Below are 14,078 nucleotides of genomic sequence, written 5' to 3' on the forward strand. Positions count from 1 at the left end.
CACTTGCATGACGACCATTCAAAAAGATCTACTGTCATCCCTGCTTTAGTTAGTATCTAAAAAGAATTCGGTCAAAAATTATTTTCGTCTGGCTTGTTAACCAATTATAACTTTCAGAGAAGCATCACGAGTGGCAAATTTTGAGTAAAACCTACACATTTCTCTGGTTGCTATGTCAAAATTTGCTCCTTTTGCCAAAACACAGTGGAGTTTACACTCTCTCAAGTCACTAACGTGTTGTGCAGACACAATTGTGAGAGTTCTGAAACAGTAGTTTATAAGTTTATTAAGTGAGGAACTGAGAAAAAATAAAGCCAGTAGCTTGTGAAAAAGCACATCCTTGGAAAAAAAAAAAAAAAAAAAAAAACATGTAATGTCTTCACATAGGTTGTTCCAAAAACCACAGCATTTCTAGTTTTACCAGTTATCGATAGCCTTTAAAAATTACATTCTTTCACGGAAAAAGTCTGTAGTTATTAGAATAACATGGAAGATAATGAAGTTTTGCAAACTAATGATATGGTAACATTCTCTTCTCTTTGCATGCTATCATTTTCCAAAATCTCATTTCAATAGCTGAAACTGTTCATGAAATATGAGGAATGTTGTGGATTTTCACTCTGTCTTTATCGCTGGTGCAGCGGGATCGCAAATGAGTAGGCTACATCAGATCAATTTTCTCAAGATTGGTGACAGATAGATACCTCCATCCAGGTCTAAAGGAAAATTATTTCATATGCAACAAAATATTATGTAAAAACAAAGATGAGGTGACTTACCGAACAAAAGCGCTGGCAGGTCGATAGACACACAGACAAACACAAACATACACACAAAATTCAAGCTTTCGCAACAAACTGTTGCCTCATCAGGAAAGAGGGAAGGAGAGGGGAAGACGAAAGGAAGTGGGTTTTAAGGGAGAGGGTAAGGAGTCATTCCAATCCCGGGAGCGGAAAGACTTACCTTAGGGGGAAAAAAGGACAGGTATACACTCGCACACACGCACATATCCATCCACACATACAGACACAAGCAGACATATTTAAAGACCATTTGGTCTTTAAATATGTCTGCTTGTGTCTGTATGTGTGGATGGATATGTGCGTGTGTGCGAGTGTATACCTGTCCTTTTTTCCCCCCTAAGGTAAGTCTTTCCGCTCCCGGGATTGGAATGACTCCTTACCCTCTCCCTTAAAACCCACTTCCTTTCGTCTTCCCCTCTCTTTCCCTCTTTCCTGATGAGGCAACAGTTTGTTGCGAAAGCTTGAATTTTGTGTGTATGTTTGTGTTTGGCTGTGTGTCTATCGACCTGCCAGCGCTTTTGTTCGGTAAGTCACCTCATCTTTGTTTTTATATATAATTTTTCCCACGTGGAATGTTTCCTTCCATTATAAAAATATTATGTAATACGCACCAAACCCAAAATCATAGAGATCTCTGTTTTTCATTACACACTTTTCCGAATTTTGCGCAGTGTCTTACTTTTCATGTAAATATCACAATAACTAAGACCATTAACAAAATGGACACATCATCATGAACCTGACAAAGCTATAAGTAACGAAAAAATGAATTTTTTTACAGAGTAGTTTCTGTAAAATCACTTGACAAAGACTGCATGTGCGCACCTTGAGTCTGTCATCGTTAACCAGCCAAAAGGTGGAGAACAATTATTTTGCCTCCCCTTCTGAACAAATGAATGACCTTGCCCAGCACTTTGGACAAAAACTGGTCACTGTGCATCAGCCACCGTATCCTGTGCGAGCTATATCCCTTGACACTTCACTACACCTCCTAATGGCAACAGACCCTGTTTCCTACACCAGTTCTGCACAATGTTTACAGCGAAGTGTGCCACTGTTCTTATGGCACTTGCAAATTTTCCAGGTATTACTGTGACTAAATTGTCTGCTTATCCTTTGCAAAAGTAAGGACTGCCTTGAGCACACTGGTTTTCGAAATGACATTAGAAGCAGCCATAAGAAAGCTTCAGATTCAAGGTAAACAGTGGTAAATCAGCATCGATTTCTGTATGTGATGACACTCTTATCGCCAGAAAACCACCATTAGAGAGAATGGTAACTGAGCTGGAAGTAGCGGCACAATCAAGAGAACTTGCGTTTAAAAAATATAAAACTAAGTACACACATTTCAAAACAAGGGTAAATAACAACCTTGATAGCCTCTCAGATGTAGATTTCAACTTTGGCAAAATTAATGTTTTCCAGGATATTAACCAGCACCTCAAAGTCATTTTATAAAGTACTGATTAGGTCTGTTGCGGCCTGTAAGTGTGAGGTAAGGGAACTAATGCTGCTAGCAACTTAGAATATGTGGTGGGAGAGGGGGAAGGACACCCATTGGGACATTCACAGAGATGGAACATGGACAATTACACAATTAAGAGTTGAGAGACTGTAAGGCTTTTAAAGAGTACAAGAATAAAATTGCTGAAATACCAAAAAAAGGGGCGCCAGAATGGAAACCAACTGGCAAACAGAGAGAGGAAAAACCCCAAAAGTTAAGGGCAGGTTATGTGGAGGGAAGTATGAAAGCTAAAAAAAAAAAAACACACACACACACACACACACACACACACACACACACACACACCTTCTCCCTATATTGTATTCATTATAAGTTATTCACAACTCTACAATCCACAAAGGGTTAAAATTTAATAAAAAGAAGACAAAGATGACCTATTTGTAATAGTACTGTACTTCATATTAGAATTTATTCAAATGACAACAATAACTCATGTCTTAAAAGTATTTCTCAACTTTCATAACATGACATTGCAGAATCACAAGTGTAAATTCTCAGAACCAGCTAAGAGATAGACAGGTTTTCCTCAAAGTTCCAGTTTAATGAATGAATGTGTTTGAGAAATTTTCACTGTGCATAAAACCACAAGGGTTGCAATGAGGAAAAAACTGTAAAAAATTTTGAAGGATATTACATCTTTCTCAGCTCGCATGGTTTTCAATTTTGACTTAGGACATGGCATGTTTCTATTACAAGATAAGCCCAGTTCTATGCAGCTGTTAATGCATGCTACTTCATTAACATGCTCACCTTGGCCAAACTTGCAGTGAATAGTACACACTCGTAAAGTTCTCCCATCCTCTGAAGAAATTCGTCTACATATGGTCGCTTCAGGACATAAACTTGATGAACTGTTCCATCAATTTCCACAGGAACAACAAAGTCAGCATTGTTAATAGGCTGTAAAAAACCAAACCAAATATAATATGATTTTAATAGCAACACACACACACACACACACACACACACACACACACACACACACACACACAAGACAGACATATCATATATTACTGAGCAGTTGTCATTATTTCGTGTCTTTACAATCAAATTATATTAAGTCATCACAAATAATGAAAACTCTTTCAGATTTAGAATCAGGATATCTGCTTTTCAAAAGCAACTCTCTCTTATCTGTTCTACTGGATAACACCAACAGACCAATTCATCTCTTCTTCCAATCTTCAAAATTATACAAAGGTCCTCCACTGAGAGAAAAGATAAGGCCTAACAAGTAGCCTCCACTGAGAGAAAAGATAAGGCCTAACAAGTAGCAGGGAAGCATACCAGTAACAGACAAGCAGATGCAAGTTGTCAATAATAATACAGGGTTATTCGAAATGACGCACCCATTTTTAAAAATTCATATGTATTCAAGAACAAATCCAAAACGAAGAAACTTTATACCAATGAAAAGAGGAAGTTTCAAAGTTTTTGGCAGGCAGCAATGGGCAGGTGGTGACGGTTTCAGAAGCACTCTATAGAGTTTGCGCGGCAATAGGGCCATCATTCCGTTTCACTGTCAGTTGTGGTGAGATGGCGACTGTGGACACAAGGTTTTCTGTGTTCTTGAGTTCACAAAAAATGAGTCGCAAATTGCAGTGTGGCAGGTATTTCATACCAAATTTGGTATTCAACCGCTAACTCGCAAGGCCACCACATGTGTGAGAGGATGAGGTCTGACAGATTCAAGAAAGTTTTGTGCCCAGTCCCAGTAAGTCTACCAATAGAGCTAGTGAAGAACTTGGAATACCCCAACCAAAACTGTACGGAAAGCTCTGAGACAGCGTTTGCTGTACAAGCTCTACCAATTACAACTTGTGCAGGCTCTCAATCTCAATGACAAAGAGAAGCGTCTCGCATTTTGTGGTTATCAACTAGCAAAGCTGGAGGATGACCCATTTCTCCAGCATGTAATTTTTTGTGATGAAGTGACATTCCACCTTAGTGGATAAGTCAGCCGACACAATGTTCGCGTATGGAGTTTGGAAAATGCAGATTCGTCATTGCAACATGAAAGAGACTCACCGAAGATCAACATGTTCTGCGACATATCCCGTAAAAAGGTTTATGGACTATTTTTCTGTACAGAAAGAACTGTAACAGGAATCACATACCTGGACATGTTGAAACAATGGCTGTTCCCTCAAGTTAGGGAAGATTCCCAGGACTTCATTACCAACAGGATGGAGCTCCATCCCATTGGCACCGTGATGTACAAGGCTTTCTGAATGACTCCCTTCCTCAGCACTGGCTCGGTCACAGGGGCTTGGGGACCTGGCTCTGCATTTCTGGCCACCGGGATCTACTGATCTCACACCCTGCGACTATTTCTTATGGGGCTATGTCCCACCTCTACCAGCAACTCTGAAAGATCTGTGGAACCGGATCACTACTGCCATGCATTCAGTAACAGCAGATATGCTTTTGTGTGTGTGGGACTAGTTTGTCTATCGTATCGATGTTTGCCGTGCAGCCAACAGTGGTTGCATTGAACATTTATAACATTTATCACATTTCTAATTATTACATAATGATTAAAAACTAATTAATTACAAATTATTAAATTTATTAAATTGACAAAAAAACTTGGAAACTTCCTCTTTTCATTGGTATAAAGTTTGTTCATTTTGGATTTGTACTTTGATAAATACGAAGTTTTGAAAATGGGTCCATCATTTAGAGTAGCCCTGTACTGGTTTACCTTCTAGAACAACCACACGTCCCATGAAGCGCCAACACAAATGTCTGTCACAGGGTTACACTGCCACCAATAGCCTATGCAAAACATACACTTTCTGCGTCAATTGATTTTTCTTATATCAGTGACTTAACGTGGATAAATGTAAGGGATATGCACTTGTGGAGTTCTTTACAAAAATATGCAATGACAATGGAAAAAATGGCAAAGTTCAACAACCATAGATGTGCGAATGTCTACTATCCAAGCAGTGAGTCAGAGATACTTAACTGCACAAGTCTGCAGTGAAACATCTCGAATACTGGGAATTACTCGAGCAACTTATCGAATGCTGAATTCTTCTTAAGAGTTCATTCATGTTGTATACAGTAGTATTTGCTATGGAAAATATTTACAATGGTTACATGCTACAATCATATTGACACATGTAATATTTACTACCCCGCAAATGACTCTGAGATAATTGTTGCACAAGTATGTGGTCTAATTGTTGGGATACTTGAAATTACCTGAATGAACTACTGAATGATGAATACTCTAATGTACATTCATATTGGAACATTACATAGTTTGTGTGCTGTGCTTTCCGTGTTATCAAATAAAATGACTAAGTTACTGCCCATTCACAAGATGATGTGATGCTGAGTCTTCTAAATTACAGTGACAAAGAGGACTTCATTGTGCCTAATCCAGCTGATTATGGTTGGAGAGAGTGATGTTGATGAGTCTTTAGGTGAATCCATCACCAGAAATATACAAAATATTGGTGAACTAATAACTGCTGAACCAGTAAATGCAGATCCAGATTTTGGTGTTATCATCGCTTCTCCTCCAACTCTGAAGAAGAGCCTGAGCATGTTGTTGTTGTTGTGGTCTTCAGTCCTGAGACTGGTTTGATGCAGCTCTCCATGCTACTCTATCCTGTGCAAGCTTCTTCATCTCCCAGTACCTACTGCAACCTACATCCTTCTGAATCTGCTTAGTGTATTCATCTCTTGGTCTCCCTCTACGATTTTTACCCTCCACGCTGCCCTCCAATGCTAAATTTGTGATCCCTTGATGCCTCAAAACATGTCCTACCAACCGATCCCTTCTTCTAGCCAAGTTGTGCCACAAACTTCTCTTCTCCCCAATCCTATTCAATACCTCCTCATTAGTTACGTGATCTACCCACCTTATCTTCAGCATTCTTCTGTAGCACCACATTTCGAAAGCTTCTATTCTCTTCTTGTCCAAACTAGTTATCGTCCATGTCTCACTTCCATACATGGCTACACTCCATACAAATACTTTCAGAAACGACTTCCTGACACTTAAATCTATACTCGATGTTAACAAATTTCTCTTCTTGAGAAACGCTTTCCTTGCCATTGCCAGTCTACATTTTATATCCTCTCTGCTTCGACCATCATCGGTTATTTTACTCCCTAAATAGCAAAACTCCTTTACTACTTTAAGTGTCTCATTTCCTAATCTAATTCCCTCAGCATCACCCGACTTAATTAGATTACATTCCATTATCCTTGTTTTGCTTTTGTTGATGTTCATCTTATATCCTCCTTTCAAGACACTGTCCATTCCGTTCAACTGCTCTTCCAAATCCTTTGCTGTCTCTGACAGAATTACAATGTCATCAGCGAACCTCAAAGTTTTTACTTCTTCTCCATGAATTTTAATACCTACTCCGAATTTTTCTTTTGTTTCCTTTACTGCTTGCTCAATATACAGATTGAATAACATCGGGGAGAGGCTACAACCCTGTCTCACTCCTTTCCCAACCACTGCTTCCCTTTCATGCCCCTCGACTCTTATAACTGCCATCTGGTTTCTGTACAAATTGTAAATAGCCTTTCGCTCCCTGTATTTTACCCCTGCCACCTTCAGAATTTGAAAGAGAGTATTCCAGTCAACATTGTCAAAAGCTTTCTCTAAGTCTACAAATGCTAGAAACGTAGGTTTGCCTTTTCTTAATCTTTCTTCCAAGATAAGTCGTAAGGTCAGTATTGCCTCACGTGTTCCAACATTTCTACGGAATCCAAACTGATCTTCCCCGAGGTCGGCTTCTACCAGTTTTTCCATTCGTCTGTAAAGAATTCGCGTTAGTATTTTGCAGCTGTGACTTATTAAACTGATAGTTCGGTAATTTTCACATCTGTCAACACCTGCTTTCTTTGGGATTGGAATTATTATATTCTTCTTGAAGTCTGAGGGTATTTCGCCTGTCTCATACATCGTGCTCACCAGATGGTAGAGTTTTGTCATGACTGGCTCTCCCGAGGCCATCAGTAGTTCTAATGGAATGTTGTCTACTCCCGGGGCCTTGTTTCGACTCAGGTCTTTCAGTGCTCTGTCAAACTCTTCACGCAGTATCTTATCTCCCATTTCGTCTTCATCTACATCCTCTTCCACTTCCATAATATTGTCCTCAAGTACATCACCCTTGTATAAAGCCTCTATATACTCCTTCCACCTTTCTGCCTTCTCTTCTTTGTTTAGAACTGGGTTGCCATCTGAGCTCTTGATATTCATACAAGTGGTTCTCTTCTCTCCAAAGGTGTCTTTAATTTTCCTGTAGGCAGTATCTATCTTACCCCTAGTGAGACAAGCCTCTACATCCTTACATTTGTCCTCTAGCCATCCCTGCTTAGCCATTTTGCACTTCCTGTCGATTTCATTTTTGAGACGTTTGTATTCCTTTTTGTCTGCTTCATTTACTGCATTTTTATATTTTCTCCTTTCATCAATTAAATTCAATATTTCTTCTGTTACCCAAGGATTTCTATTAGCCCTCGTCTTTTTACCTACTTGATCGTCTGCTGCCTTCACCACTTCATCCCTCAGAGCTACCCATTCTTCTTCTACTGTATTTCTTTCCCCCATTCCTGTCAATTGTTCCCTTATGCTCTTCCTGAAACTCTCTGCAACCTCTGGTTCTTTCAGTTTATCCAGGTCCCATCTCCTTAAATTCCCACCTTTTTGCAGTTTCTTCAGTTTCAATCTGCAGTTCATAACCAATAGATTGTGGTCAGAATCCACATCTGCCCCTGGAAATGTCTTACAATTTAAAACCTGGTTCCTAAATCTCTGTCTTACCATTATATAATCTATCTGAAATCTGTCAGTATCTCCAGGCTTCTTCCATGTATACAGCCTCCTTTCATGATTCTTGAACCAAGTGTTAGCTATGATTAAGTTATGCTCTGTGCAAAATTCTACAAGGCGGCTTCCTCTTTCATTCCTTCCCCCCAATCCATATTCACCTACTATGTTTCCTTCTCTCCCTTTTCCTACTGACGAATTCCAGTCACCCATGACTATTAAATTTTCATCTCCCTTCACTACCTGAATAATTTCTTTTATCTCGTCATACATTTCATCTATTTCTTCATCATCTGCAGAGCTAGTTGGCATATAAACTTGTACTACTGTAGTAGACATGGGCTTTGTGTCTACCTTGGCCACAATAATGCGTTCACTATGCTGTTTGTAGTAGCTAACCCGCACTCCTATTTTTTTATTCATTATTAAACCTACTCCTGCATTACCCCTATTTGATTTTGTATTTATAACCCTGTAATCACCTGACCAAAAGTCTTGTTCCTCCTGCCACCGGACTTCACTAATTCCCACTATATCTAACTTTAACCTATCCATTTCCCTTTTCAAATTTTCTAACCTACCTGCCCGATTAAGTGATCTGACATTCCACGCTCCGATCCGTAGAACGCCGGTTTTCTTTCTCCTGATAACAACATCCTCTTGAGTAGTCCCCGCCCGGAGATCCGAATGGGGGACTATTTTACCTCCGGAATATTTTACCCAAGAGGACGCCATCATCATTTAATCATATAGTAGAGCTGCATGTCCTCGGGAAAAATTACGGCTGTAGTTTCCCCTTGCTTTCAGCCGTTCGCAGTACCAGCACAGCAAGGCCGTTTTGGTTAATGTTACAAGGCCAGATCAGTCAATCATCCAGACTGTTGCCCTTGCAACTACTGAAAAGGCTGCTGCCCCTCTTCAGGAACCACATGTTTGTCTGGCCTCTCAACAGATACCCCTCCGTTGTGGTTGCACCTACGGTACGGCCATCTGTATCGCTGAGGCACGCAAGCCTCCCCACCAACGGCAAGGTCCATGGTTCATGGGGGGGAGCCTGAGCATATGCATGACAAATCTGCTAAGAGATACAAAACAGATGATTTTAGATGGAAAGGCTGATTTGGACTCCCAAAGAGTATAATTTTGATACCAGCAATTCTGGTTGCAAAACTGTCAATTTAGATTATTCATCTACTTTACATGACTGCTTTGAAGTGTTTTTCTTTAGCTGAAGAACTGTAAACTACATGGCTGAGAAATGTAATTTATATTATGAACACCTTTGCAATGATTCCAGCAAAAAATAAAGACTGCAACAATGGAAAAACACAAACAGTGATGAAATATACTGTTTTCTTGCCATAAAATTTTTGACGGCTGAGGCAAGGAAAAATGAGATAAACAGTTACTGGACCAACAATTCATTACTATCTACTCCAATGTTTGTGGAAATCATGCCAAGAGATAGGTACCTTGCTAAGAAAGTTACACTTTTCAGAATGGAATTTTCACTCTGCAGTGGAGTGTGCCGGACTGAGACTCAAACTCAGGAGCTTTGCCTTTCAGGAGCAAGTGCTGACTGAGCTACCCAAGCACGACTCATGACCTGTCCTCACAGCTTTAATTTTGCCAGTACCTCGTCTCCTACCTTCCAAACATTACAGAAGCTCTCCTGCGAAACTAGCACTCCTGGAGGAAAGGCTACTGCGGAGACATGGCTTTGTCAAAGCCTGGGGGATGTTTCCAGAATGAAATTTCCGGTCTGCAATGGAGAGTGCACTGTTATGGAACTTCCTGGCAAATTAAAACTCTGTGCCAGACCGAGACACAACAGTGAAAATTTCATTCTGGAAACATTCCCCAGGCTGTGGCAAAGCCATACCTCCATAATATCATTTTTCCAGAAGTGCTAGTTCTGCATGTTTTGCAGAAGAGCTTCTGTGAAGTTTGGAAGGTAGGAGACAAGTTACTGGCAGAATTAAAGCTGTGAGGATAGGACGTGAGTCATGCTTGGATAGTTCAGTCAGTAGAGCGCTTGCCTGCGAAAGGCAAAGGTGCCAAGTTCGAGTCTCGAACCAGCACAAAGTTTTAAGCTGCCAGGAAGTTTCATAACATCACACGCTCTGCTGCACAGTGAAAATTTTCCAAATGTTTTCTATCCTTTTAAAAATTTGTGCATTGACAAAAGTTTAGTTCTCTAATAAGGTGTGTTCTTTTTTCCTTTTTTCCTGAATAGTGTTTTCCATCTAATTGCCATAGATTTGGCATAAGGTTTTTTTGTGTTATGTGGTTGTGAAACCGGATATATTCTTGACTTCATTATTTGTGTGGGTGCGGCAAAGGACATGCAAAAACAAACTTATTTTGATGTAAGTGTTGGAATACTTGGGAGCATTGTTCTTACTTTATTAGAATGTTACTTGGATAAAAATCATCTATTGGAGGATGACAATTGGTACACTAGCCCAACATTATTTTCTTATCCGCACAACAGTGACTAATACTTGTGGAAGTCTAAGGAAAAACCATAAAGTCATGCCTGGTTTATAATTGCAACAGAAACTCATCAAGGAGAGGCTAGAGATTCACTGCCGACAGAAAAACAGAGGACCGCCGTGGAAGAAGATCAGCTGATTGTAATAAGGCCTTATGCCAACCAAGTGTCACTTTATTCCACAAATCCCAGGAACATCACAGAAGAAACCCGTAGAGAAGGTGTACGTGCAAAACTGAACACATGAAGTGAAACTAGATACATTTGTATAAAATGTAATGCACCTTTACGTGTTGATTTTTCTGTTTTGAAATACTGTAATAACTTACATTTTTTTCTCTCGTAATAATGTAAATTTTTGAAAATGAAAAAAATTTCTCTGTAAAGATTAAAAAAAGAAAGTGGAAAAACTGCATCTAGTGTCTTAATTTTATCTCAATAATAACAACAGACTGCTACAATCGTATATAAATGCAACATCTGAAAAATAAATGCACACTGCAGCTGACTGCTCAGACGAAATGCACAGGAAGAGATTTAACATGGTCAACTGTGTTAAATCTCAGATCAAGAATATGAGATATCAGCAATTCAAATCTGCTAGACACCAAATAATCATGAAAAATATCATCCTAGGCATGCACTCACTTGTAACTGAATACTGAGCTGCTTCTCTAATATGGTTGCAAATACTTCACAAAGATAAAAGTGCAGAGGATTTGTATATGTGTCATGAAACACAAGCGTTTCTCATTTAGAATTATAAAAATATTACGAAGTTAGTTTAATAGCAGTACGACCGCACACAGAGAATGAGAGGAAAGGAAAAGATAAACATAGTTTCAATAAACATAATAATTTTGCTTTACACATGAAATAACACAAATCTAGAGAGAGCTGATACATAAAAAACAATAGTTATTTTCTAAATAAAAAAGTTATTGCATGGTTCTGATTTCTTTTTTGATATTCGTTCTCTCATCACATATGCATTGCAGCAGCGTTTCCTTCTTCCTATACAGGGTGATTCAAAAATGCATGTAAATATTTCAAGGGTGTATTTGTGAGGTAAATATAAGACAAAAATGTTCTATACAATTTTTTCCATACTTGGCTTATTACAGAGTTATGAACAAAACAGGATAATACATTCAATACAACGTAAGGTATTTAATTCCCAGAGTTCACAGTTTAATTACAGTGCATTTGGACTAACAACGCAAACTGATAAATAAACATGACGTAACAAACTGAAACAATTCCTCGCGAACACTGTATTAATTTAGGTCCTGTTGATTGAACTACAGCAATGCACAATAACTAAGGAAAATTGAAGCATTTTACAGACTGTACTGTACTGTACTGTATTTGCACAAATCTTAATGCAATGCATGTTCAAAATGCTGTCCCTGAACTTGCAGACAGACCCGTGCTCGTCGCATCAATGATCTCTGCACATTACACAGTCCGTTCAACTCTCCACGGATAATTTCACAACCACCTTCAATTCTTTGTTGTAGCACTTCTCTGTTCGGTACTGCAGAAGAATACACCAATGTCTTTAGTCGGCCCCATAAATAAAAGTCTAAAGGGTTCAGGTCAGGTGATCTGGCTGGCCAAGCAATTGGTCCTCCGCGACCTATCCATCGATGTGGATACGCAGAATTGAGGTACGCCCTTACGTTGCGGCTGTAATGGGCGGGAGCACCATCGTGCATAAACCACATGGTGGCTCGTGTTGCAAGAGGGACATCCTGTAACAATCCAGGCAATTCTCCCTCCAAAAATTCGCAGTACGCGTGCCCATTCAGCCTTGGAGGCAGAACATGAGGTCCGAGTAAGTAATTCCCCACAATACCATACCAAATGTTTATGGAGAATTGATGTTGATATCCACGCACAATTCTCGCGCCAGGATTCTCGACAGCCCACTGGTGCATATTATGCGAATTGATTACACCCGCACGAGTAAACATGGCCTCATCTGTGAATAATATCCGCCGAATGAACATTGGATCATTCAAATGACGCTCTTGTAACCACTGGCAGAATTGCTGACGGCGAGGATAGTCTTCAGGTGTCAATTCGTGCACTTTTTGCAGGTGAAATGGATGCAACTGTTGTCTCCGAAGCAGCCGCCATACAGTAGATTGTGGAAGTCGTACAGCTGCACTAATTTGTCTCGTACTGATAGATGGATCTTGGTCTACCAGGTCCAAAACATGTTCCTCGACGTTCACTGCATGCTCAAGTGGTCGACCTGAATGTGGCCCAGGACGAATGCCATACTCCCGCATACGTCTGTCCACAGATACAAACGTCTGATGACGTGGTAACCGTCTTCCTGGAAACAGCTCACTGTACCTTCGTCTTGCTGCAAGTGCATTTCCATCTGCTGCACCATACACAAGGTGCATATCAGCATACTCACTGTTTGAGTACATCATGTGCACGAAACCTTTAGCCTTCCGACGATGAATGAACGACAGGACGTACTTTTCCGTTACCAACAACATCAGCGCCATCTTCCGTACAGTAGGAGTAAACATCACGTGCAAACAAAAACAAACACTATTCATGCAGTTTCGAATAAACTGTTGGGAGATACGTATGTGAATTACGTACCAGAATATGGCATCCTGCTGCTTGCACTGCCGTCGTTTTGATACAGACATGACTTTCGTATTTAACGATAACTCTGGAATTAAACGTTTATGGAAAAACATTTATAGAACATTTTTGTCTTATATTTACCTCACAAATACACCCTTAAAATATTTACATGCATTTTTGAATCACCCTGTATATACAGCTGCCCTCTACCATTTCACATTGCAAATATGCTGATTCACATGGCATATCTGTTGAAATTGTCATTTCAAACAATGAAAAGGTTGGAATGTCAAAAATTATGAAAAGGATAGATTGTTACTCACCATAAAGATGACACACTGAGTTGCACACAGGCACAACAAAAAGACTTATGTAATGAGCTTTCAGCCAAAGCCTTCTTCAGAAAAGAAAGGAAAACCAAACACACACACACACACACACACACACACACGCGCGCGCGGGCATACCTCATCCACATGACCACTATCTCTGGCTGTGCCGCTCAGACTGCAAATGTTGTGTTGAACAAATGCAAAAGTCTGGAGTGGGGTGGGGAAGGGACAGCAGAGTATGTGTGGGGGAAGAGAAGAGCAATCTTGCGGAAAGCCTAAGGACTGGAAAGTGTAAGGACAAGGCTACCAGGTGCAGCACTGGGAGGCCATGTGGGAGAGGTGGCGGTGTGGGAGAGGAGGGCTGGAAAAGAACAGGAGGAAAGATTGGTGGGTGTGTTGACAGAGAGCAGAGCATAATACGGGGGAGGCGACATGAACTGGGATGAGCAACTGGGACAGAGGCAGCAGAAACTGTTGGATGGAGATTGTGGAGACAGAGGTTATCATAGGG

General features: G+C 40.1%; 1 protein-coding gene across 1 annotated transcript in view; it reads right to left on the reverse strand.

The window, feature by feature from the left end:
* Positions 1–14,078, reverse strand: part of LOC126458548 (phosphatase Herzog) — a 66,395-nt gene that overhangs the window by 41,891 nt on the left and 10,426 nt on the right. Inside the window, exon 4 of the mRNA XM_050095668.1 lies at positions 3,079–3,228. Within this exon, the coding sequence (XP_049951625.1) occupies positions 3,079–3,228 (150 nt within the window). The remainder of the gene's footprint in view (positions 1–3,078; positions 3,229–14,078) is intronic.

The sequence above is a fragment of the Schistocerca serialis genome, chromosome 2, assembly GCF_023864345.2.
Source record: "Schistocerca serialis cubense isolate TAMUIC-IGC-003099 chromosome 2, iqSchSeri2.2, whole genome shotgun sequence".
In the NCBI taxonomy this organism is placed as follows: domain Eukaryota; kingdom Metazoa; phylum Arthropoda; class Insecta; order Orthoptera; family Acrididae; genus Schistocerca; species Schistocerca serialis.